We start from the raw sequence: 26,366 nt of genomic DNA, 5'->3' as shown, positions 1-26,366 counted from the left end.
ACTCAGGTTTAGTCCCTTGGTTGGGAAGATACCCTGGAGAAGGAAATGGCAACCCACTCCTATATTCTTGCCTAGAAAATGCTATGGACAAGAACCTGGTGGGCTGCAGTCCATGGGGTTGCAAAAAGAGTTGGAAATGACTTAGCAACTAAACAACAAAAACATGAGTTGCAGTCTCTGACTTTGTTCCCCTCTTGGCCTTGTGGCTCTGTGAATATGGAAGGCGTCTGGCAATTTGAGAGGCCTTCAAAGTTTGGTGAGATTTGCTCATCATTTTGTTTTTTCATCAACAAACAGTGAGGGGAGGAGGAGTACACTGAGTCTGAGATGAACATATACACATTGCCCATGGGCTTCCCTGATAGCTCAGTTGGTAAAGAATCCACCTGCACTGCAGGAGACCCCGGTTCAATCCCTGGATCAGGAAGATCCACTGGAGAAGGGATAGGCTACCTACTCCAGTATTCTTGGGCTTCCTTTGTGGCTCAGCTGGTAAAGAATCTGCCTGTAATGCAGGAGACCTTGGTTCAGTCCCTGGGTTGCGAAGATCCCCTGGAGAAGGGAAAAGATACCCACTCCAGTATTCTGGCCTGGAGAATTCCATGGATGTGTATAGTCCATGGGGTCACAAAGAGCAGCAAGGACCTACTGTATAGCACAGGGAACTCTAGTCAATATTCTGTGATAATCTATAAGGGGGAAAGATCTGAAAATATATGTATGTAGAAGTGAATCACTTTGCTATACACCTGAAACTAACACAACATTGTAAATCAATTATACATCAATAAGAAAACAAAAACAAAAAAACAAATAGTGAGTGGCTGCTCTGTGACACGCCCAAATTCGGAGGATGCAGAGCAATAAATAAGAGAGAGGCCCTCTGTTCCGGCTGAAGTGAGAAGCCCTGTGCCTCGAAAAAAAAAAAAAAAAGATGCTTCCTGTTGATGAAAGACAGGTGTGACTGTAACTCTGTCCTTCATCTCTCACATCAGATTTCATGCTTTCAAAGCAAAGACGTTCTATTAATAATACAGGGTAAGAGGAGACTCTATAGTGTCTCCTATAAGAAAAGAGACTCTTTTTTAAATATCAAATGCTTTAACTCCCATTCCATAGAAGTTCAGGGTCACTGCATTTTCATCAGCTTAGAGTCAGCTTCACTGCCAACCTGGTCTAGCCTTCAAAACTTGGAATTCAGAAAAGTAACTTTGTCGATGAATCCCTAGCCATCTTTTGAACATCATGGGTCATCACCAATGAGTGCAGGCATATTAATGTGTATCTTGGGCTTATTCTGGAAGTGTTTACCCTCTTCTTTTTTAAAAATTAAATTTCAGGTGGCCAGGAGATGGGGAAAAAGGAAAAACAAGCCTAAGATGAATTATGAGAAACTGAGCCGTGGCCTTCGCTACTATTATGACAAAAACATCATCCACAAGACGGCGGGTAAACGCTACGTGTACCGTTTTGTGTGTGACCTGCAAAGCCTGCTGGGGTACACGCCCGAGGAGCTCCACGCCATGCTGGATGTCAAGCCTGACGCCGACGAGTGACGGATGCTGAGGGGCTGGGGAAACCCTGCTGAGACATTTCAGAGAACAACCATGTCGGTCGGACTCTTAATTTTTTAATTGTTATTCTATTTTTAATTTTCCAGAACTCATTTTTTTTTACATTCAGGGGTGGGAGCTAAGTGAGCTGCAGCTATAATCCATTGTGCGCCGTTGAAGGAGAGCCAGGACTGGTGGGGTGGGTGGGACAAGAATTTCTGGAGAGGATTTTCAGGAGACAAGGGCCTTCTTAGAAGCTTGAAGAATCTGGCTTAAGGGAGGAAGAGACTAACACGTCCAGTCATTTAAAAAAAAAATCATCCACAAAAAAAAATGTCTTGAGTTATGGACCTATTAGCAAAAGAAATTGATGCACCAGGAGTCTTGAAACTAATGAAAGGCAGTTAATTTCCTTTTGTCTTTAGGTCTGGGAGGGCAAAAAAGAGGGAGGTAGGATAAAGCCTTTTGTTTGGGGGTGCACTAAAAAATCACGGGCTATTGACCTTTTTGTTCTACTTTTGAAACAAAGATGGACTTCAGTGGGGAGGGGCTGAAACTGTTTTTGTGTTAAATTTTATTCTATTAAATTTTGTGCCAGTATTTTTTTTTTTCCTTAAAAATCGTCTTAAGCTCTAAGGTGGTCTCAGTATTGCGGTATCATGCAATTTTGTTTTTATTTGCCGACTGAGGATTCTGACACAGTGAAAGGAAACTGTTTATATAGACCCCACTGGAAAGACAAAGCACCATCACTGAGATTTGGGGATCCCAAGTTCATGTGACTGATGTGCGAAGGAAAAAACGATGCTAATTTGGGTACAAGGGAACTGTGCATGTGAGTTTCTCCTTTTAAGTTTTAAAAATTATGATCACACCCCTCTACTTATTTGTCATGAGTATATTTTCAGAGTTTGGACTTAACATTGAGCTAAGAAGCATTAAGTCTTTGAACTGAATGTATTTTGCAGCCCTGCTTTGGACAATAGTAAATGTAGGAGCACTGTAGAAGTCTTAGGAAAGAGGGAGTGAAGGGAGAAGATTGACCTGGTTCTCTACTGGTTTTTTAGACTTGTAACATACATGACTTGGAATAAAATCTGTATGCACGGGCATTACCCCTCAGGTCTTAGGAAATAAGTCCTGAATGCATGTCCTTCCCAACTAACACTCTGTACTTTGTCCTTTGTGTCTGATTTTCCCAGCACCCCACATTTATCACTTTTCCCCACTCTGTTGTTCAGTAGAAGGAAATGTACAGCTTTCTGATGGGTGAGTGAAAGAGTAGCCGCAGACATGTCATGAGTTGGAGAGTGTCTGATAAAGCCATTTAGATGTCCTGGGTTTTAGAAGCCATGGAAACTGAGGGAGCCTAGGAATAAAATGTGGCTCGGCTGTCTTTGGGAAAAGTGCAAGGCTTTCCTTTGAAGGGTTTAAGGCAGCTGTGTCGGGTGTCAGGTGAGACTAGGTGGGCAGGCAAAGGTGCACAGAGCAGATGCTATAAGGGCCCCGTGCTTGGATCTGCTGTCCTGGCGCAGGGTCAGGGAAGGTTGGTAATTGCAAAGGAAGGAAGCTTGAAGGCATAGGAACTATAAGGAAAGGAGCTTGGGTGTAGCAATAAGGTGGTCCATGAGATTCAAATCTACTTTTACTTCTCCCAGAGTTGAACTACAAACATTATCAAACCGAGGCCATTGTCAAGGGTCATCTGAAAATGGAGTTTGGGGAGAGGGGACCAACATCTGACTACTAAGGAAAAGTGCCTAATACAATTAGAATCCCCTCTTCTCAGCTCGACAGGTGCCGGATTGAAAAGGAGGGTGACAGGGATGGCTTTCAGCGAGGGAGGGGAAGAAACCCTCAGGACGGGCTTCTCGGGGTTGGCCCTTGTTGGGCTCCAGCTGAGAAACTGGAAGTCTACTAACTACCTTCTAGCATAGCTTCAAGAAAGTGGATTGTTTTCTCCCAGGTCTTCTTGCAGACCCCGGATTATCAGGAACTTAACTCTGTGATTCATGCGCTTCCTCATACCGAGAAATCGGAGCATCCGCTTGGAAAGCAGAGGCAGCATTTCGCCCAGCTGTGTATTGTGATCTTCTTCCGGACGCAGGTGCCTTAATGAAGCTCTCGACATATTTTAGGAGCTGCTCAGGGAGTGTTAGGCGGAACTGTTTGGACTACATTGTTTTCTCTTAGATTATGTGATCTTTGTTGGGCACTGGCAAAGATGTGTGTGCGCATGCGTGTGTGTGTCTCTGTGTGTGTTTGCAGATGTGCAGAACTGCAGCTGAGAGAATGCTGGGGCTTTCTCATGATGTCTTTCCACATTTCAGTGATGAGTGAGAGTAGAACCAAGGCCAGACTTCGGTCCTTGCTTCTTTGCCACCAGGCATATCACTTTCTCAGCTCAACAGCCCTTTCCTTTTATATCAATGCTGAGACCCCCCTCTCTGTGTATGTCTGACTCCTGCCATAATTCACGTGAACAAGTGCCTCCTCATGCTCTTCTGCCGCTTGTTTGCTAAGATGCACCCCCCTCCCCCACCCTGCTGTCTCTCCCAGTCCACCGTTTTCAGTATTTGTAGATAGCGTGTTAGTTCAAACAGCTTTGTCAATCTGGCCAGATGCTTTTTTTTTTTTCCTCCTTCTGTCCAGAGACCATCCCAGGAAGAGTGGTGGGTGGTTTATACACTGGAAATGGAGCAGAATTGTTGGATTTCTGCTTTAAAAAAATAAAAACACATGTTAACTTCAGAGGAAGGATGGGCAAATCTGGTTGAGTTGGGTGAAACTCTGTTTTCCTGGAGATGCATCTGTTAACCCATGTTGGTTTGGGCTGTAGGGTTCAGAGTCACTTTGGTTCCCTTTCGCTTTCAGGGGAGGGACTTCCCTACACAGAGCCCTGGTTTTGTGGCTATGGAGATTAGAGGTAACATTCAGAGATCAGATATGCTTTTCCTCACTTTGGGGCTGAACACTCTGGGTTTTAGAGCATTAACCTGCCTAATCTTCATGGTGAAAATGACACCTTCTCTATCCTAGTCATGCTGTGCATGCTGCTTTCTCTGTTGGGGTCTATATAAATGGGTTGAACTCTTAATCTACATTCCAAAGAAGTTTCGAGGAACCATAAATATATGTATACATATACATATATAAAATATATATATTAAAATGAAATTTATCTCTATCAGGAATACTGCCTCAGTTATTGAACTTTTTTTTAGAATACTTTTTTTTTAAGCTGAGAAGTATAGGGGTGAAAAGATGTTATATTGTGTTTGACTATTTTCCAACTTGTATTTTCATATAATTTATATTTTTTAAAACCTGAAAATTTAAAAGCAAGATGAGAAAAAAAAAAAGGAAAAGCAGGTGCTTTTTAAAAAATCAGAACTGAGGTAGCTTAGAGATGTAGCGATGTAAGTGTCTATGTGTTTTTTTTTTAATGCAAAAAAAAATTTCTTACGGGGGAATTTTTTGTTCGTTTATTTTAGTAGCTGATGCTGGCACATCATTTTGCTGGAGAATTTTTTATATACTGTAGCCTGATTTCATATTGTATTTTAAACTGTGTGAGATTAAAAGCAAAGAAATTCATTCATAACGATGTGGGTTTGGCTCCATTCTTTCCTGTCTGGTTCATGTGTGAAAGCGGGACAAATTAGCCAACCAGAGACAAGCACAGGAAGGAATGCAACTTCATCTGATGTCACTAGCTCTGCACCATTTCAGATAAAGATTTCCTAATAAAGCGCAAACTAACACAGGAATATGGGGAAGTGTCATCTGACATCCCAGTTACTGAAGATGGAGTCATCCTTTGTGGAATGTCCCCGCCTCATCATACCACATTTTGATCGTGTCTGAGGACTAAGAGGCACATGAAGAAACATTTTAATGATTCAACAGATAAACATTTGATTTCAGCTAGGTAAAGTTCCTGATCTTAATACAGGGTGTTGAACATCTTTGGTCCACGCTTGGGAACAGCCCTCTTCTCCCTCCTTCTTAAGCTCATTTTGTCCTGTGCCAATTCAGACCCATCACATCCATCTTGGCCCCAGCTCTTTTGGGGGGCGCTGAAAATGGGGAATGGTAACATCCAAGCCCTCAGCAGTCATAAATACAATCGTATTTATAGGTGCTTTGGGGAGAAGGTTAGGAACACATGCGGCATGGTGCCTCTTCTCGTTGTTAAAACTACAGAAGGTGGATGTTTTTAATTAACACCAGCATTCACAACATGAATCCCGACTCACAGCTGGAAAGAGAATTTTTGCTGAATTGGTCACAAAGAGAGCTCTGTTTTTGGAAAACCGGTTTCTTCCAGCCTGGAGCTTGAGGTTTCCTGAGTGCACATTAATTACTGACTGTGTGGTCCAGTGGTCAGGGAGCCCGACTGGCCAAGAGGAGGGCTCCAGGTCTACCTCCCAGTTAAGCCATCACCACTCACTAGGGGACCATGGTGAGATGGCTGGAGGTCCTTATAGTTTTTAGTCTTCAGTTGCCAACCTGGGCAAAACCACAACTCCAGAGCCAACCTAAGGCCACATGTGAGCTCTTCTCCCCCTGAATCCACAGAATATAGAGACCAGGACTTCGTCTCAGTCAGGGATCTGGTCAGAGAGCTTTCCATCACTGTCAAGATGCTGTTATTCCTACAGAGTATGTTACTTCATGCTGGCGAGGTTAAAAGATACCAGATACACTTGAATGAATCAGCTTAGACCTCTGTTGCTCAAACTAAGAGCTAGCGTTTGGCTGGGAGATTCTCAGACACCTAGGCTTTGGTCATCTTGATGATCCTGCTGAGACCACCATATAGAAGCTGGGGTGATGGGGGAGGGACAACATCTTCTAAAACTCCCTCCAGACTTGGGGGAACCGGGTCTGGATAGAAGGTGGTGCAGGTAAAAAAGGAATCATTTTAAAAACACCTGGTATCTTTTCACTTCTCCTACCCTTCCCTCTATGGACCTAGTATATCTATTTCACTGTCATGTTGAGTTCAGAGTTGGCCATATGATTAACTTTGACCCATGAGTTGTTAGAAGAAATAATACAAGCAAAGGCTTGAATTGTGCTTGCCTGATAGCAGTGTGTTCTCTTGCACCTCTGCCCATGCAGTGAGAAGATCATGCCTCAATTTTCCCCCTGCTCCAGTGAGAATGAGAGGAGCACTGTCCATCCAACCCACCATCCTGAGTCTGGAATCAAACTCAGCCTGGTTCAGCCTAGATCATTTCATCTCAAGCTGGCTGGGAGGCATATAGTGAGATTAAACGATTCTTAAACTTTCCAGTGTTACAGTAGGTATTACACAGCAAGAGCTGCCTGTAACAGTGTTAAACATGGCAGTCTCTGGGTTGCAATGCTTTTTCATTTCTTATTTTCCTTTCACATTCTTTACAAATATTTGCTTTTTAATACAGATAATTTAAAAATAAACCATATATGAAAAATTTTAAAAAACGAAGCTGACAGTCAGACATCTATAGGTTTTAACAGGCTTTGGGCAGTTGTAGGATAGAGTAATTGCCCAAGGCTAGTCTAGCTCCACACTGCTATGACCTTGGAGCAACCTACAGCATCCATGCCAAAAATAAATGAATACCTCATGACCAAAAATTGAGCGAAAGAGCTTACCCATGTAATGAAGTGTAACTATTTTAACCTAAAGGAGGAAGAGGACTGGGAATGGAATGAGCCAGGCAGTGGGGACTACAGAGCACACAGGTTGTCTGTGGGCTGGGTCTGTAGCACAGAGATGCCCGGTGTGTCCTTGACAGTGTCAGGACTCACCTCTGCAGCTCAAGTGTCCGGCAGTAAGACCGTGGGGTTGTCTCGGAATCCTGCAGAGCAAACCCCCCATGAACTGGCTGAGTGGAGCCTGCTCCTCCAAGATGCAAACGAATCTCCTGTCTTGTCTCCAGTGGCTCAGCCCCACATTATATTCCTGCCTCATCCCTGTAGAATTTGAGTTTGCCGGCCCTGTGACCATCTCTCCACCTCCCATGCGTTCTTGGCTTGAAACTTAACGTTATTCTGGAAACCTACCGTGGAAGAGAGCACAAGAGGTCATCGAGTTCATCAGAACCAGCTGCTTCTAAGCCCTTGTTGTTTCTGTGAAGCCATGTTGCCACCCAGGAACTCTGAAAGGTCCCTTTTGATGCTGCTGCTGGTGGCTCACCCTCCCTGGGAACCACAGCCCTGGTTACTAAGAGAGATGCTTCATACACCCAAAGGGGACAAGGACAGCTTCTTTCAGTAAGGAAGCTTTTCCAGTCCCACACCCTTTCCAAGCCCCGCTTCTCCCCAGCGCTTCTCTGGGCTGTGGTTTGTGGTGAAAATGTCAGTTGTACAGAAACCTTTCTGTAGCTCAGATGCAGGGCTTCTTGACCTCCAAGGACTGGCCTGTGCCCTTTAATGGGTTTACTGCTCAGCATACCGCAGATTGTCTTCTGGTCCGTGAGATGACTCCCAGTTAGAAGAATCCTCCCCAAAGAACAATGAATAGCAGAAGAGAAAAGGTTTTTTTAAGTCCCCTCTTGAAATGAGGCAGGGGTTTAAGAAAGTCTGATAAAAGCAGCTGTTGATTGACCAGTGAAAATGTTAAAAGGCTTGAAATTGAGGGGGAAATAAAACATTTATTGGGAACTGAGAACTCCAAATTAGCTGAGGAGGGGGGCTGTGGCCTCTCTGCCTCTTGGTCAGTGCCATTTCCTGCTTTACTGAATGTCCCAGACCCCCCCTTTTTTTTCCATTTTCCTGGAAAATATTTCTACCCTGGGAAAGCCGGTTTCATTTGATTGCCTGGTGTACCTCAATGTGCTGGCGTCCGAGGCGATGACAGTGATGACCATCTGCCTGGAGCAGCCCTGGGGGCTCAGCAGAGGCCAGCTCTCAGCACCTGCTGGGCAATCCCCAAAGCCTAGTCCTGCATCTCATCTCTCCTGCCATCTGGGTTCTAGTGGGCTCTCAGCCACAGCATCTTTCAGAGCTGTGGTGTCAGGTCAGCTCTGGTCCTTCCATATGACAGCACGTGGAGAAACGAGGAGGTTGTCAGCAGCCACTTAAGGGACCTACAGTCAAGAGACAGCCACTTTCTCCCTGCCCATTCCACATTGTCAGCCCAAGACACTGCCCTGGCAGGAGCAGGCTGTTTTTAACTTTTCTACAGGCAAATCCTGAAATTTAATCATGACTCTTATGCCCTTTCCTCCCAGCTCCAGTCCCCTTTCTCTACTCTGACTCTTATCTATTTTCCAAGTAACACATCCTAGTTTAGAGTTGACCCCAGTTGACTCCCTGGTGGCTCAGATGGTAAGGAATCTCCCTACAGTGCTGGAGAAGGTTCAATCCCTGGATTGGTAAGATCCCTTGGAGGAGAGCATGGCAACCCACTCCAGCATTCTTACCTGGAGAATCCTCATGGACAGAGGAGCCTGGCGGGCTACGGTCCGTGGAGTCCCAAAGAATCGGACACGACTGAGTGATTAAGCACACACACACACAATTTCTATTAGTTCTAATGGGTTCCAACAGTCTGCTCTTTGCTGATGTTCAGATTGGGTTCTGGGGTGGCAGCAGGCTTTTATCTCCTGGTTTTCAGAAACTAAAAACACGGAGTCTTGTAGCTCACAGTTGATGGGGTTACAGGATGTTCTAGCTGGAAGGTACCCTACACAATGACCCTACCACCAAATTTATTCAGGTAAAACGGTCCCTGAACCACTGCTGTGTAGTTCTCAGTGTGCCCAGTATTAGGGAAACCAGAAGGGAAATACAAATGCAGTTTCCCCTTTGTCTGCTTTTAGTGAATGACGGGCTGTAGACAAGAAACTGGAAGACTTCCTATCCAGTGGAATAATGGGTGCTTTTGTATCAGGAGAAACACTGAACCTGGAAGAATTTATATCCTAAAGGGGAGTAGCAGTTAGCTAGGTGGAGAGGGAAAGACATTCAGGTCTAGAAGTGAGAAAGTGTATGGACCAGCAGAGTCTAGAAGTTGTTCTGGGACCCCAGAGCACAGGATGAGAGAAGTCGTGGTGACAGTTAAGGATGGGGAAACAGAGGAGACAGCTCAGGGCCTTGTGGGCCAGGTAAGAGTAAGGTGGGGCCCCGAGGATCTTCCCAAGGCCAAGTCACTTGACCTGATCTGTGCTCAGATTATTCGGGCTGTAGAGCAAGGACGGATCAGAGGGGACAAGGATGGGGCAGAGAGACCAGCCGGAAAACAGTTTCATTTGTTTGGGAGAGAAGCCTTCCAGAGAGTCAGCCATGAGTGGATCAGCAAGGTGCTTAGGAGATGAAATTTCCAGGACCGGGTGGTTGGTTGGTGTGGATGGGGGGGGGGGGAGTAGGGCCACTGTGCGAGCACTGGGGTTTGGGTGGTGCCCAAGAGTGACTATTACAGTCCTGTGCTCAGTCACCATGTCCCCAGGGCATGGACGTTAGGTCTGGAAAGAACCTTAGAGATAAAGTCCAGTTCCCTCATCCTGTAGTTGACTTGTGGTGACAGAGGTGACGGGTTTTAGCTCTGCTGATTCTAAGGCCATATCTATGTATCCAATGAAGGTTTGTCCCTCCGACACAGGTGAGAAATAGTCCATCTCTTCCCTCCCTCCCTAACTCCTTTCCTTCTCTCCTTCCTACCCTCCCTTCCAGCTGAGAACAAGAGCTATTCAGCTTTCAGATGAATACGACAGGTCTCCCCGTGTGACTGACATAGACTGTTTCCTCTCATCATGGCAGTCTCCATGGAGCCCAGGACATGGGCCTCCATCCCAGGCTGTAATTGTAGAGAAAGAGGAGGTATTACTTCCTCTGCTCCAGCAGTCCCTCTCTGGCCTACCCCCTCTCCCCAACCACTCACCTCCCCCCAACCACACACCCGGGAACTGTCTCAGCCCCACTTGCTGAGCATCACTTAGCATTATTCCCAGGACCTTGTTTAGGGCAGAGGAAAGAGCTGGTATCTGTTCGATCAGCTCTGTGACAGCTTCCCTTCCCTAGCCAGCACTTCTTGCCATCTCTAAATCTTGGTCTCACACCTCTCCTCTGAGACTGATAGCCTCCTGCTTTTTTTTAAAATCTATTATCCCAGTTCATTCTGACTCTCCCTCTTTTTCTCACCTGTTCCCTTTATTCTCCATCTGAATTTCCTCTCTCTGTCTCTCTTATCTTATATATCTAGAGGGGAAATGTCATAGGCTGGAGACGAAAGGCAGTGTGACATTTAAGAGTATGGACTCTGATGCCACTTTGGGGCTGTGTGACTTTGGGCAAGTTAATTAACCTCTCTGTGTCTCAATTTCTTCATCCATGAAATAACCTCACAGGATTGATGTAGTGTTTGCTGTTTAATATATCTTGAAACTTGACACATAGTAAGTGATATGTAAGGGTTTTTTGTTTGTTTAGTTGCTAAGTCGTGTCCAACTTTTTTGTGACCCCATGGACTGTAGCCTGCCAGGCTCCTCTGTCTATGGAATTCTCCAGGCAAGAATACTGGAGTGGGTTGCCATCTCCTTCTCCAAGGATTGAACCCGAGTGTCCTGCTTGGCAGGCAGATTATTTACCACTGAGCCACGAGAGCTAGTAATAAATGAGAAGCTACAGCTCAAGAAAGCTTTTCTTTCCCTCCTGGGAGAACCAGTTTTCCCCCTGGATTCATGGGACAAGGAGAAGTCTTGGGCGTTCAGGGTAAAGTCTCTGAAGGGTCTGTCTGCAGAGCCTGGAGTGTCTGCTCCGCCCTCCCAGGCCTCGGAAGGGAAGCTTCTGGTGCCAAGGCCCCCTGCCTGGCACAGCCAGCTCGCTGCCGCAGCTGCAGGTGGGCAGAGCGCTGGCTCCGGGCTTGGAAAGGCGGACGTTGTTCCGGCCAGCTCCAGGACTCAGCGTTTTCCACTACTCCTCGCTCTGTTTGTTTTCCTCTCTGGGCTCCCCCCGCCGAGTAGGGGCTCCTGAATGACGTCCAACAGCAACGCTGGGCCCGCTCTGAGCCTGCCCATTGGCAGCGGAGGGCCCCGGGCCGGCAGCCCCTGCACAGGGTTCTCTTGCTCACAAAGTGCCATTGTACAGGGCGGTCTGTGGGAGACAAACGCAAGGGATTTCAAAATCAACGGCGAGTTATTTTTATCTGTGGAAGGCTGAAATACCTTTGTTTTCCATCTCGGAAAACAAACCTTAATGGATCTCTGAGCTGCAGAGAGCGTCTCCATCTGTCCCAGGAGTCAAGTTCACCAGGGAGGCTTCTGAAAGGATGCAGTTTAAACCCCAGGCTGCCAGGGCCCACGTGGCCCTCCCAGGATGGGTTCTTCCAGGCTTGGTCCCGAATCTATGTTTGGTGTGAACTTCAAGCCCTGGAGCTTTGCTCCTACCAGTGACTGAGCCCTGACTCTGCTCCTCCAGAGTGGGTGCCTTCTTGTTCCCCTACTGCCCGCGCCCCCCACTTCTTCACGGGCTGCTTCTCTCCTCCAGGCTCTCGGCCTTCAGCGGGGCCCAACTCAGGACTATCTCACGGGCAGATGTACACACTCTGAGGATCACACAGAATAAGACATGGACTATGGGAGGACTTTGACTCCCATTTATTTTCACTCTAAAAATAGGAGACACATTTTTATTTATTACTATGGAATACCCTTATCCATCTCAGTGCTTTTGGTCAGCCTTCTTCGGCTCCTGTGCATGTACTCAAAGCACTATAAGGGGACGTCCCTGGTGGTCCAGTGGTTAAGAATCCCATTTGGCAACTCAGGGGACTGAGGTTCAATCCCTGGTCACAGAACTAAGATCCCGCATGCCATGGAGCAACTAAGCCTGCACACCACCATTGGAGGGTTGGTGCCCTGCCACAAAAGATCCCACGTGAGGCAACAAAGACCCTTCAGGCAGAACCTAAGACTTGATGCAGCCAAATAAACAAATAAATATTTTTTAAAAAGCACTGTAGACCAAGCATGGATCATGCAACACAGAAGGGGGTCTACACCACTACCGTTCTTTCTCTTTTTGCTTCCAGAAAATTCAATGTTTTAAGGTTTACATGTATGCAATGAGCAGATTTACAACCCAGAATATCTAATTTTAACCCAACAGCCCTCACAAAAGAGACAAATGGCTTAAAATGTTTCCTGCAATGAAACTGGATTATAGATGATAAGAACAGGTCAGGCACACAAAGAAAAAAAAAAAAGTGGGATTACGTCTTTAACTCCTGGAACAAATTATTTGTCAGCCATATGCCAAGGTTAAGGCAATAATTTAATTATATTTGGCAAAATTTTTTCCAAATTACCAACACTATATTAAATATAGATGTAAATCCATTGTCGTTAATAAACAGCGCCTGGGCACTCATATTATTATCAATCAATACTAATAGACATTAGCTAGTGCATCTAATCCATAAATAAATATGCATATGTTGGAAGTGCTGCTCAAAGAATCTTTGCTGATGGGGGTATAGGGTCAGAAAAGTTTTGAGATGATGGCTATAAAGGAATATTTTCTGTGAGCTGGCAATTTTTCTGCTTACGATGGAGAAAGCTCATTTGCAATCAGTTAAAATCAGGGTTTAAATTCTGACTCCATGACTCAATAAACTACTCAGTATCTTTGAGTCTCAGTTTCCACAAAATCACAATAATGCCAGTCATCTCGCAGGTCCGTTTTGAGGGTCAATATAATAATTTATATTAATTACACAAGTTTGTGTGCATGTGTCTCTCAGTAGTGTCCAGCTCTTTTTGGAGCCCCTGGACTGTAGCCCAACAGGCTCCTCTGTCCATGGGATTTCCCAGGCAAGAATACTGGTGTGGGTAGCCATTCCCTTCTCCGGGGGATCTTCCGAACCCAAGGATCGAACCCAGGTCTCATGTCTCCTGCATTGGCAGGTGGATTCTTTACCACTCGAGCCACCTGGGAAGCCTGCTGACTGTCCCTCAGAAATACTTAACATATAAGAAGTGCTCAGGGATGCTTCTCCTTTTCTTGGTCTTCCCCTTGCTTCTGCTAGAGCTGGGGAAGATCAGAGAGTTCATAATGGAATGGAGCTCACTCTCCAAAATCCCACTTTGACCCTCAGGGAACATTTCCTTGTGACTGAGAAAGTGAGCCTGCGGTTTTCAATACATGACTGGCTGTTCTTGGCTGTAAGAGGAGAGAAGATTTGAGTGTGTCTGTGTTTAGAAACAAGCCTGGGGAGGCCCTTCCTGGTGGCTTCCTAACAAGTGTGCAATAAATGGTCCTCTGTTGGTTTTAGTCGAGTTCCCAGCAGACCATTTTTCTACATCAGAAAGTAGAGCTCAACAGTGCTGCAATTGGCAGTAATTAGCCCCCCATGATGCAGCTCAGCCACAGATCTCAAAAGTGAGTGAGCCATGGATATGGAGAAAACCCCACCCAGCCGGGGCCCCTGGCCTTTGGCAGAGGATCAAGCACCACTCAGCTGTGTTACAGAAGCAGCAGAGTGTGGGGGTAGGGTGGGGAGTGAGGCTCAGTCCTTCTGGTTCATTTCCCCAGCTCTCATTTAGCACATGAGGATGAAAGATGAAGGATGGTGGAGCCATAAACGTATGAGAGCTGCCATCTTCCTCTCCACCCATAACTGTTCCTCTAACTAGGATTTGGATGAGCACATAAAAGCCAAATGCCAGCTTTGAGAGAACACTGACCAACATGGACACATGGACGCCCCTTACCCCCTCACACCCCCATTCCCAAAGAGCTTCAGGCTCAAGTCTGAGTCCCAGCTCTTCCATCCCATTGTAATTGAACCTGGGAGAACTTTACGAGGAGTCAGAGACTCCATTTCAAAGTCTCAGAGAATGATCCGTGAGTGTTTCATTCACAATCCTAAACTGGGTGATGCAAGAAAGAGCAAATGAGGTGGTTCAAGGCCAGCGTTCCAAGTGTGATGTAGATATTGGAAGAGATTCACTTCACACAGAAACAGCCTCCAACCAAAGGTGGAGGGAGCTGCTGTGACCTGAGCAGTTGACACAGAAGCTGTTCCAGTCCACTGCTCTGTGGGTGACCTCAGCAGTGAGCTCTCCTGTCATCCATTCCAGACAGGTGACCAATCTGTGAGTCAGGCTTGCCTGGGCAGGAGGCAGCTGATACAGAGAATACACCTCTTCCTGTAACCTGACAGCCACGACCCTTGGCCTCTTGGGGGGCGGGTGGGCAGTACTTCATCTGGGGACAAAGCTGCCTTTGTCCTACTAAGCTGCCCTTAGGTTGAGAGGAAGAACTCCTTCCTTCCCTCTCCTTCTGCCTGCCACCCAGGGTCTGGAGCTCATGGATTTTCCCTGAGCCACCCACTTCTTTTTCTTTCTCAGGCCAGACTTTCTTGAGTTTCAGATGAGCTATGCTTGATTTGTAACTCTGCCTTCATGGAAAAATTTGCTTTGTCTTTTTAAAAGGGAACTCCTAGAGTCTACCGTGTCAGCTCCCAAGCCTGCAGTCAGTGATAAACTTCTGGGACTTTTCTATCCTTCTCAGTACTCTTTACTTTCTGAATTTTAAAAAATCCATCTCAGCAGCTTAATTCTCTAAAGTCCAAAACAAGGACTTCAGAAGTAGGCAGCCTTAAGATCAAGTGGCGGGACATTTGACATATGACAACCTTTCTGCAGCATCATTTCTTCTTTTGCAAATTGGATAAAGAAAGTGAAAGTGAAGTCACTCAGTCCTGTCCGACTCTTTGCGACCATGTGGACTGTAGCCCACCAGGCTCCTCTGTTCATGGGATTCTCCAGGCAGGAATACTGGAGTGGGTTGCCATTTCCTTCTCCAGGGGATCTTCCCGACCCAGGGACTGAACCCAGGTCTCCCGCATTGCAGGCAGACGCTTTAACCTCTGAACCACCAGGGAAGCAAATTGGATAATACCAACTTAAAGAACCTGCCTGCCAATGCAGGAGATGTAAGAGACTTGGATTTGTGACCATAGGGTCACAAAGAGTCAGACATGATTGAAGCAACTTAGCACACAATAGAGTTCTTATATCAATCAAATGGAATAATGTAATAAAGTGACTTTTAAGAGACCTGATGTATAGCAAATACTCAATAAGCATTACTTTCCTTTCCTTCATTCATTCTGTAAGGTAGAGAATTCCCCCAAAATACTTTCATCCTTTTTTGATATTAATTTTACATTTTCTAAAAAGGTAGTATATTTAGATAACTGAAAAATTTAGATAACTGAAAAATACTCAGAAGATAACTTAAAAACACCTCAGAGTCTTCACTATTGAAATTTTGGTGTATATTCTCTCAGAATTTATGCATATGCACATACATTTGATACCAAATATCCTTTTTTATTCACAAAAAATTTATGTACAGTGATAGGCACAGATCTTAACTGTCTCTTTGACAAATTTGTATAAGTAGCACATCCAGAAAGTTCCCATCTCTATACCCTGTACGTGTTCACTCTTCTAGTTTCTATTACCATAAGTTAGTTTTGCCAGTTCTTGAACTTCATAATTCATGGGGCATTGGGTGGAGTACTGAGAAAGGTTTTGCATCAGTCTTGGAACAAAATTAGCCCTTGACTAAATACAGTTGTACTTCTGCCTAATAAAGCTGAAAAGTAAGACTCAAAAGGGTCAAACTATTTCCAAGTCACTTAGCTCAAGAATATTTTTAGGAATACAAAAATACCCAGCAAATCCACAATGTCTGGCATCCAATAAAAAATTACCAGGCATTCAAAAACACAAGAAAACATGACCCCAAACGAGGAAAAAAATCAGTTGAGTATTTCCCAGGAATGACACAGGTATTAGAATTAGTACACAAAGATATTAAAAGAGAGTAATCATTTCACATGTTCAAAGAGCTATGAGACCATGATACATAAAGATGTGAAACATATTTTAAAAATGACCCAAGTCAAGCTTCTTGAGATGACTGTAATGTATGAGATGAAAGATACACTGGACGGTATTAATGACACGCTTAACACTGCAGAAGGAAAAAATGATGAACTTAAAGTCATAGCAATAGAAACTATGTCAAACTAAGCATATAGAAAAGAAAGACTGAAAAGAAAATGAACAGACTGTTAGTGAGTTGTGGGACAAATCTAAGTGTCTGCGTAAACATGCAACCAGAGTCTCCAAATGGCCAGGAAGTGTGATTAAAAAATACGTTTTTTAAAGAAGGGTTAATGACTGAAATTGTTCCAAATTTGATTAAAACTATCAATGCATAGCTGTAAGACACAGAAGCCCAACAAACTCAATGCACATGAAAACTGAAAAAAAATACAGTAAAGCACATCAGGATCAAATTGTTTACAACCAGTGATACCAAAAAACCTTAAAATTAATTAGAAAAGAAAGCACCAAAAGCAAGAACAATAGCATATTTCTCATCAAAAGCAATGTAAGCAATAACACAGTATACAACATCTTTAATGTACTGAAAGAAAAAATCAATCAATCTAGAATTCTATACTTAGTGAACACACCTTTAAAAAGCAAAGGCGAAGCAAAGACTTTTTCAGATATAAAATATTGAAGGATTTTCATTACCAACAGAACTGCACTATAAGAAATTGTAAAGAATATTCCTCAAGCAGAAGGAAAACAATACCAGGTGGAAATCTGGATCTCACTATGAAATTAAGAGCCTAGAAATGGTAACTATGTGGAGAAATGGAAAATATATTTTTTTCTTATTATGTAAATTTCTTTAGAAGAAAATTTATTGTTTAAAGCAAGCAGAAGAGCAGTGTAATGTGAGGCTTATTACACATGTAGAAATAAACTGTGTGATAACAGTAGTTAAAATTCAGGAGGCATATAATGGAAGTATTTTGTTGTAAAAGTCTTTTAATATATGTAAAGTGGTATAATATTACTTGAACACTGATTGTGGTAAGTCAAAGGCATGGTTTATGAACCTAAATCAACCATTAAAATAATACAACAAAAGAGATAAAATGGAAAGATAAAAAGATATGCAATTAATTCAAAAGAGAGCATAAAGAAAGGGGAAAGAGAACAAAAGATGGATGGAATAAATAAAAAAGTCAGCTGGTAAATTTTAAAATACCATATAAATTAGAAATAGTTTAATTATCCCAATTAAAAGATAGCACTATTATGGTGATAAAGAGAAAAATCCAGCTGTATGAATATACATCATATACCCCTCTATGAAGTGAAGTCAAGTGAAAGTGGTTCAGTCGTGTCTGACTCTTTGCGATCCCCTAGACTATATAATCCATGGAATTCTCCAGGCCAGAATACTGGAGTGGGTAGCCTATCCCTGCTCCAGGGAATCTTCCCAACCCAAGAATCGAACTGGGGTCTTCTGCATTGTGGGTGGATTCTTTATCAGCTGAGCTACCAGAGAAGGCCATACCCAGCTATAAGAATATATATCAAACAAATAGGTGAAATTAAAATGGAAAATTATATACAATGTTAATTAGTTAATGTTAGTGAAGATTAAGTCATAATGGCTCTATTAATATCAGAAAATGTAGATTTTAGAACAAAAAAATACTACCAGTCATAGGGAGGGTCATTTAATAATGTAAAGTGGTCAATTCACCAATATAACAATCTTAAATGTTTATGTAACAGATAATTGAGCTTCGTTATACATGAGACAAAAAGTGATAAGGTGAGAAGAGAAAAAAACCCACACTTATTATAAAGTCAGAGATTTTAATAATGGGTAGAAAATGTAGACAGAAAGTATCTAGAAGATTTGCACAACACTGTTAATCAAATTAACTTAATTGACAATTTTAGAATCCTATACCCAACAATGGCAGAATACACTTTCAAAAATCAGTGCAGCATTTACCAAGGTAGACAATGTATTATAATAAAACAAATCCTAACAAATGTAAAAGAGTCAAGTCCTAGAAAATCAGTTCTATAACCACATAGAATTCAATTATAAATTAATATCAGGAAAAGAGCTGGAAACCTCTAAGTAGTCCAAGCTAATATTCATAAATAACTCATAGGTTATAGATAAATCCAAAGAGAAAATTTGAAGTGTGTTAAACTGAATAAAGGGGCTTCCTCAGTGGCTCAGACGGTAAAGAATCTGCCTGCAATGCGGGAGACCCAAATTCCATCCCTGGGTCGAGAAGATTCTCTGGACGAGGGCATGGCAATCCACTCCAGTATTCTTGCCTGTAGAAGCCTATAGACAGAGGAGCCTGGCAGGCTACAGTCCATAGGGTTGCACAGAGTCGGACACAACTGAAGTGACTTAGCACGCACATAAACTGAATGAAAATGAAAACCCGACACGAAAATGAGTGGCTTCAGGCAGTACTTAACATCTACAGCCACAAATGCCTTACATAGAAAAGAAAAAAGGTCTAAATCAATGAACTCTACTTCCGCCTTAATGAACTAGAAAAGAAAAGCAAGTAAAAGTAAAGAAAATAAAAGAGATGCAAGAAGATGAGTCAAAATCAACAAATTAGAAAAGCAATAAAGAAAATCCACGAAATAAAGAGATGGTTCTTTGAAATGATTCTTAAACTCAATAACCCTATAATGAGAGAGGTGGCCCAGCATGAGTCACACACTTATCCCCTGAACATTAGCTACACAATGGCTAAGTCACCCTCTAGCTGGAACCTCCACTAGGGTGGGCGGGCCCAGTGAGCAGGCAACTCAGTGTTTCCACTTTACTGGGTCACAATTTATGTATGTGACTATTTTAATTCCTTCAAACAGCTTACGTCCCCACAAAGAGTGTATATGAGCTGCTGCTGCTGCTGCTGCTCTAAGACATTTCAGTTGTGTCCGACTCTGTGCAACCCCATAAATGGCAGCCCACCGGGCTCCCCTGTCTCTGGGATTCTCCAGGCAAGAACATTGGAGTGGGTTGCCATTTCCTTCTCCAATGCATGAAAGTGAAAAGTGAAAGTGAAGTCGCTCTGTCTTGTCTGACGCTTTGCGACCCCATGGACGGCAGCCCGCCCAGGCTCCTCCGTCCATGGGATTTTCCAGGCAAGACTGCTGGAGTGGGGTGCCATTGCTTTCTCCGTATATATGAGCAATACTCTCTAAATCAAATTAACAGAATGGAATAATGCCATTTGCGACAACGTGGATGGACCTAGCTATTATCCCGCTAAGTGAAGTAAGTCAGAGAAAGACAAGCACCATATATCAGTCACATGTGGAATCTAATTGAAAAATGATACAAATGAATTTATTTGTAAAACAGAAACAGACTCAGAGATTTCAGAAACAAATTTATGACTACCAATGAGGAAGAAGGGGGGTATGAATTAAGAGCTTGGTATTAACATACACACATTACCATATATAAAATAGATAACCAAACAAGGATGTACTGTATCGCACAGGGAGCTCTACTCAATACTCTTTAGTAACCTATAAGGGTGAAGAGCTGAAAAAAATGAATATATGTATAACTGAAACACTTTACTGCACACCTGAAACTAACACAATTGTAAGCCAACTATACTCCAATAAAATAAAATTTTAAAATATGGGCCATAAAAATAAATAAGTGAACCACTCATTTGTCTGTTCCACAACATCCAAGTTTTGCAAATATAACATTCAACTTAGGTAAATAAAATAATGGAGAGGGAATATCTAATGTTATGTCTTTTCCTGAACATGGAGCATGTCTCCTATGTCTTCAACTCAGTCCTTTACCGGAGTCTCCTTTGCTTCTGCCCCTAATTTTGGGGAGGCCTTAAGGATCTAGACTCAGGATCTTAGGAGTGACCCCTCTTAGGGAGTTCACAAACTTCATGATTTCATTCAGTACTTTTGTAAGAACAATCTTCAACATCTACTGCCTCTTCCTAACTGTTCTTCTAAGTCATGGTATTTGTGGCCAGAAACTGAGACATCAACCTGGACTTGTTTTCCCTCTTTTGCTATATCCAATCTTTTGCCAAGTTTTTGGCCATGTTGGGATCTTTCTTTCTGATCTGCCCACTATCTATCTCTGTTATTCAGACCACATAAAGGCAATGAATGGCAGATTCTCAGCCCCCAAGTTTAGATTTTACAGTCTAAGGCCCATAGGAGGATGGACTATATATTTCAATCCCAATTCCAAAGTCTCTGAGTGGATCACGTTCCTATCTCTGAACAGTTACATACAGCCGGAGGTCAGAGTCACACAGCAGAAATATGAGAGGTTATCAGCCCTACGGGTGGGGGGTGTTGTTCCCAGAAAACAGTCTGGGAGGAAAATTCTATAGCTGGCCTTCACATGAGTCCTTGAAATTTTATGGAAAGAACTTTAAGTGTTATCTAAAGTCAGAATTTGAGATATATTCCATACATTGTCAGTGAACTTAGGTTCAGATATGGGTTTCCTTAATATTAAGCTGGAAATATTTCTAAAATTATTTTCATGGAAAAAAAAAAGTCCTGAATGTGCAAAGAAAGGAAACATCATCCCATCTTCTTGGTTTTCATTTAACTAGAAAACTCACAGTACCAGCCATCAGCAGCCTTTTCAGACCCTCATTTTTCATTATCCAGACATGTGGCATGGAATTCCCCCAATGCCAAGGTTGGTGGCCTTCAATTCCTTGCTGCTCCATGCCATTGGGGTGACATCAGCATTCTGGGCTTTCCCAGACGTGAGCCCAGAGGCTCTTCGTTCCCTTAAAACGTGTTGGTTTTGGATTCCACAGAGTAAGCCGACAGGTCTAGAGGAGACTTCCTTATGGCTTAGAATGCTGTCCCTTAGTGCACTAACCACTGGGGCTTCCCAGGAGGCGCACTGCTAAAGAGTCTGATGGCCGATATAGGACACGAAGAGCCGAGGGTTCTAACCCTGGATCAGGAAGATCCCCTGGAGGAGGAAATACCAACCCACTCTGGTATTCTCACCTGGAAAAATTCCATAGACAGAGAGGAGTCAGTCTGGTGTGCTACAGTTCATGGAGCCACGAAGAGTCGGACACGGCTGAGCATACACACTGTACCAATGACTGAAGTTCAACTCAAATAAAAACAATAAACTCAAGGAGAGAGTCACTCATTTGGCTGTTAGGTATTTGGGTATTTCTATTAAGTATTTCTTTTCATACTGTTCATGGGGTTCTCAAGGCAAGAATACTGAAGTGGTTTGCCATTCCCTTCTCCAGTGGACCACATTCTGTCAGATCTCTCCACCATGACCTGCCCGTCTTAGGTTGCCCCACGGGCATGGCTTAGTTTCATTGAGTTAGACAAGGCTGTGGTCCTAGTGTGATTAGATTGACTAGTTGTCCGTGAGTATGGTTTCAGTGTGTCTGCCCTCTGATGCCCTCTTGCAACACCTATCGTCTTACTTGGGTTTCTCTTACCTTGGGCGTGGCGTATCTCTTCACGGCTGCTCCAGCAAAGCGCAGCCATTGCTCCTTACCTTGGACGAGGGGTATCTCCTCACCGCCGCCCTTCCTGACCTTCAACGTGAGATAGCTCCTCTAGGCCCTCCTGCGCCTGCGCAGCCATGGCTCCTTGTCCTGAAGGATCCCAGATGAGTGCCCAAGATGAAATGTTGTTGTTGAATCATGCGAAGACACGGGGATTCTTGGCCCCCGGAGAAGAATTCAATCAACAGTCAACAAAAACAAGACCAGGAGCTGACTGTGGCTCAGATCATGAAGTCCTTATTGCCAAATTCAGACTTAAATTGAAGAAAGTAGGGAAAACCACTAGACTATTCAAGTATGACCTAAATCAAATCCCTTATGATTATACAGTGGAAGTGAGAAATAGATTTAAGGGCCTAGATCTGATAGCTAGAGTGCCTGATGAACTATGGACGGAGGTTCGTGACATTGTACAGGAGACAGGGATCAAGACCATCCCCATGGAAAAGAAATGCAAAAAAGCAAAATGGCTGTCTGGGGAGGCCATACAAATAGCTGTGAAAAGAAGAGAAGCGAAAAGCAAAGGAGAAAAGGAAAGATATAAACATCTGAATGCAGAGTTCCAAAGAATAGCAAGAAGAGATAAGAAAGCCTTCTTCAGCAATCAATGCAAAGAAATAGAGGAAAACAACAGAATGGGAAAGACTAGGGATCTCTTCAAGAAAAGCAGAGATACCAAAGGAACATTTCATGCAAAGATGAGCTCGATAAAGGACAGAAATGGTATGGATCTAACAGAAGCAGAAGATATTAAGAAGAGGTGGCAAGAATACACAGAAGAACTGTACAAAAAAGATCTTCACGACCCAGATAATCACGATGGTGTGATCACTGACCTAGAGCCAGACATCCTGGAATGTGAAGTCAAGTGGGCCTTAGAAAGCATCACTATGAACAAAGCTAGTGGAGGTGATGGAATTCCAGTTGAGCTATTCCAAATCCTGAAAGATGATGCTGTGAAAGTGCTACACTCAATATGCCGGCAAATTTGGAAAACTCAGCAGTGGTCACAGGACTGGAAAAGGTCAGTTTTCATTCCAGTCCCAAAGAAAGGCAATGCCAAAGAATGCTCAAACTACCGCACAATTGCACTCATCTCACACGCTAGTAAAGTAATGCTCCAAATTCTCCAAGCCAGGCTTCAGCAATATGTGAACCGTGAACTTCCTGATGTTCAAGCTGGTTTTAGAAAAGGCAGAGGAACCAGAGATCAAATTGCCAACATCCACTGGATCATGGAAAAAGCAAGAGAGTTCCAGAAAAACATCTATTTCTGCTTTATTGACTAAGCCAAAGCCTTTGACTGTGTGGATCACAATAAACTGTGGAAAATTCTGAAAGAGATGGGAATACCAGACCACCTGATCTGCCTCTTGAGAAATTTGTATGCAGGTCAAGAAGCGACAGTTAGAACTGGACATGGAACAACAGACTGGTTCCAAATAGGAAAAGGAGTACGTCAAGGCTGTATATTGTCACCTTGTTTATTTAACTTATATGCAGAGTACATCATGAGAAACGCTGGACTGGAAGAAACACAAGCTGGAATCAAGATTGCTGGGAGAAATATCAATCACCTCAGATATGCAGATGACACCACCCTTATGGCAGAAAGTGAAGAAGAATTAAAAAGCCTCTTGATGAAAGTGACAGTGGAAAGTGAAAAAGTTGGCTTAAAGCTCAACATTCAGAAAATGAAGATCATGGCATCTGGTCTCATCACGTCATGGGAAATAGATGGGGAAACAGTGGAAACAGTGTCAGACTTTATTTTGGGGGGCTCCAAAATCATTACAGATGGTGACTGCAGCCATGAAATTAAAAGACGCTTACTCCTTGGAAGGAAAGTTATGACCAACCTAGATAGCATATTCAAGAGCAGAGACATTACATTGCCAACAAAGGTTCGTCTAGTCAAGGCTATGGTTTTTCCTGTGGTCATGTATGGATGTGAGAATTGGACTGTGAAGAAGGCTGAGCACCGAAGAATTGATGCTTTTGAACTGTGGTGTTGGAGAAGACTCTTGAGAGTCCCTTGGATTGCAAGGAGATCCAACCAGTCCATTCTGCAGGAGATCAGCCCTGGGATTTCTTTGGAAGGAATGATGCTAAAGCTGAAACTCCAGTACTTTGGCCACCTCATGGGAAGAGTTGACTCATTGGAAAAGACTCTGATGCTGGGAGGGATTGGGGGCAAAAGGAGAAGGGGACGACAGAGGATGAGATGGCTGGATGGCATCACTGACTCGATGGACATGAGTCTCAGTGAACTCTGGGAGTTGGTGATGGACAGGGAGAAGAGTCGGACACGACTGAGCGACTGATCTGATCTGATCTGATCTGATTAAGTATTCCAGAGTGAAGGACTGCCTCATCTCCTTCCTATCTCATCTCCCATATTCTGTGCTACATTTGTGAAGGATTTTTTTGCATCCAGGGATTTGTGTACCATCTCATGCCCCTGGGTTTATGTAACTGTTGCCTTTGACTTTTCTGTGTAGTTGGAGTCTACTCGTTCCCCAAAGTCCAGCTCAAATATTTCCTCTTTTATTAAAAATTAATTAATCAATTTGGCTTTGCTGGGTCTTCCTTGTGCTTCATGGGCTTTCTCTAGGAAAGAGAAGCATGTTGAGGAGCATGTTCACAAGCTGGAGCTCTAGAGCTCACATGCTCAGTCATTGCAGCACATGGGTTCAGTTGCCCTGTGGCATGTGGGATCTTAGTTCCCCTCTCAGGGATAGAACCCGAGTCCCCTGCATTGGAAGGCGGATTCTTACCCAGTGGACCACCAGGGAAGTCCCTCCTCTATTTTGAAGTCTCCTACCTCAATTTTCCCTTCTCCTCCACTTCTGCTGTTACAGCTATTCTTTCTTAAGTGAACTTGTGATACTTCGGCTCCTCTCTCTTCAGGGTCTTTTAACAAATAGGTTGAACCTATTTGGTGCTAAGCATGAGTGTTTGACTTGTACAGGTTGAAAGTATAGGATGAAAAGGCATATTTCTTGACTACAAATATTTTTAATCTCATGGAGAGGCAAAAAAGAAAATAAAACACCATATAAATTGATGGAGAGTTATAATGTGTGCATAAGGAAAGGAACAGGCCATTTTCTTCTCTCCTCCTGGTGTTTACTTTAATATGGAAGGAGTTCCATTAGCCTAGCATTCTGAGCCTTTCAAACTCTGTGCTAAGGAGTGATATATTTGATTGGTAAATTTTGAAGAATTTAGTCCTGTTCATAAGGGATTCATATTCTCTTCTCTTACCCCATCCCACAAATCTTCCAGTGGGGAAGTCTGACCCCGTCCATCTGAGCCTGTGTGTCAGAGAGTAAGTTAGCTAAATTCTGAGTCTTTAGGAAGCTTTTTGTCCACTTATCTATCCATAGATATAAGCCCCTCACTATTAAGTCAGCTTTATCAGTAATAAGGGTAATATTTTGGTATTCTGTTCCATCTACTTTTGGGGGGGGTCATCTAAAAATTTTTTTCAGGGACTTCCCTGGTGGTCCAGCGGTTAAAACTCTGCACTCCCAATGCAGGAGGCCTGGGTTCAATCCCTGGTCAGGGAACTAGATCCCACAAGTCATAGCTAAGACCCAGCACAGCCAAATAAATAAAAATCAATAAATACTTAAAAAAATCTCTTTCAGACCTCATGTGCTGTATGCGTTCTTCTGGGAATGAGCTATTTTACCTAATATGATGTCTTCCAGATCCATCCACATTGTCACAAACAGTAGAATTTCCTTCTTTTTTAAGGCTGAGTAATATTCCATCATATATATACACTATATTTTTTAATCTATTTGTCTGTCAATGGACATTTGGGTTGTTTCCACATTTTGGTTGTTGTAAACAATGCTACAATGAACATGAGGTTGTAGTTACCTCTTTGAGACACTTCTTTCTTTCTTTCTTTTTTTTTTTTTTTTGAGACACTGATTTCAATTATTTTGAATATATGCCTAAAAATGAGATTGTTAAGACATATGGTATGTCTATTTTTAAGTTCTGAGGAACCTCCCTACAGTTTTGCACAAAGGTTGACTCATTGGAAAAGTCTCTGATGCTGGGAGGGATTGGGGGCAGGAGGAGAAGGGGACGACAGAGGATGAGATGGCTGGATGGCATCACCGACTCAATGGACATGAGTTTGAGTGAACTCCAGGAGTTGGTGATGGACTGGGAGGCCAGGCGTGCTGCAATTCATGGGGTCGCAAAGAGTCGGACACGACTGAGCGACTGAACTGAACTGAACTGAACATCATTATAGAGTCCCACCAACAGTGTACCAGGGTTCCAATTCCTTCACATCCTCACTAACACTTGTTATCTTTTGACTTTTGTATGTGTTCCGTCTAGCCTATTCATTTATTTTGGCTAAAGTTAGGAAGAAATGA

General features: G+C 43.4%; 1 protein-coding gene across 5 annotated transcripts in view; it reads left to right on the top strand.

Annotated features, from left to right (window-relative positions):
• ETS1 (ETS proto-oncogene 1, transcription factor) overlaps window positions 1-5,157 on the top strand; it is a 139,069-nt gene extending 133,912 nt beyond the window's left edge. For 4 of the 5 annotated variants that reach the window (XM_059882992.1, XM_005226826.5, XM_005226825.4 and 1 more), the window contains one exon: window positions 1,341-5,157. In XM_059882992.1, the coding sequence (XP_059738975.1) occupies window positions 1,341-1,556 (216 nt within the window). In that variant the 3' untranslated portion in view covers window positions 1,557-5,157. 5 annotated transcript variants of the gene reach the window in all.
• The last annotated feature ends 21,209 nt before the right edge of the window (window positions 5,158-26,366 follow it).

The sequence above is a fragment of the Bos taurus genome, chromosome 29 (genome assembly GCF_002263795.3).
Source record: "Bos taurus isolate L1 Dominette 01449 registration number 42190680 breed Hereford chromosome 29, ARS-UCD2.0, whole genome shotgun sequence".
NCBI lineage: Eukaryota > Metazoa > Chordata > Mammalia > Artiodactyla > Bovidae > Bos > Bos taurus.
The sequence above is the reverse complement of the archived record's forward strand: the minus strand, read 5'-3'. Positions and strand labels throughout refer to the sequence as shown.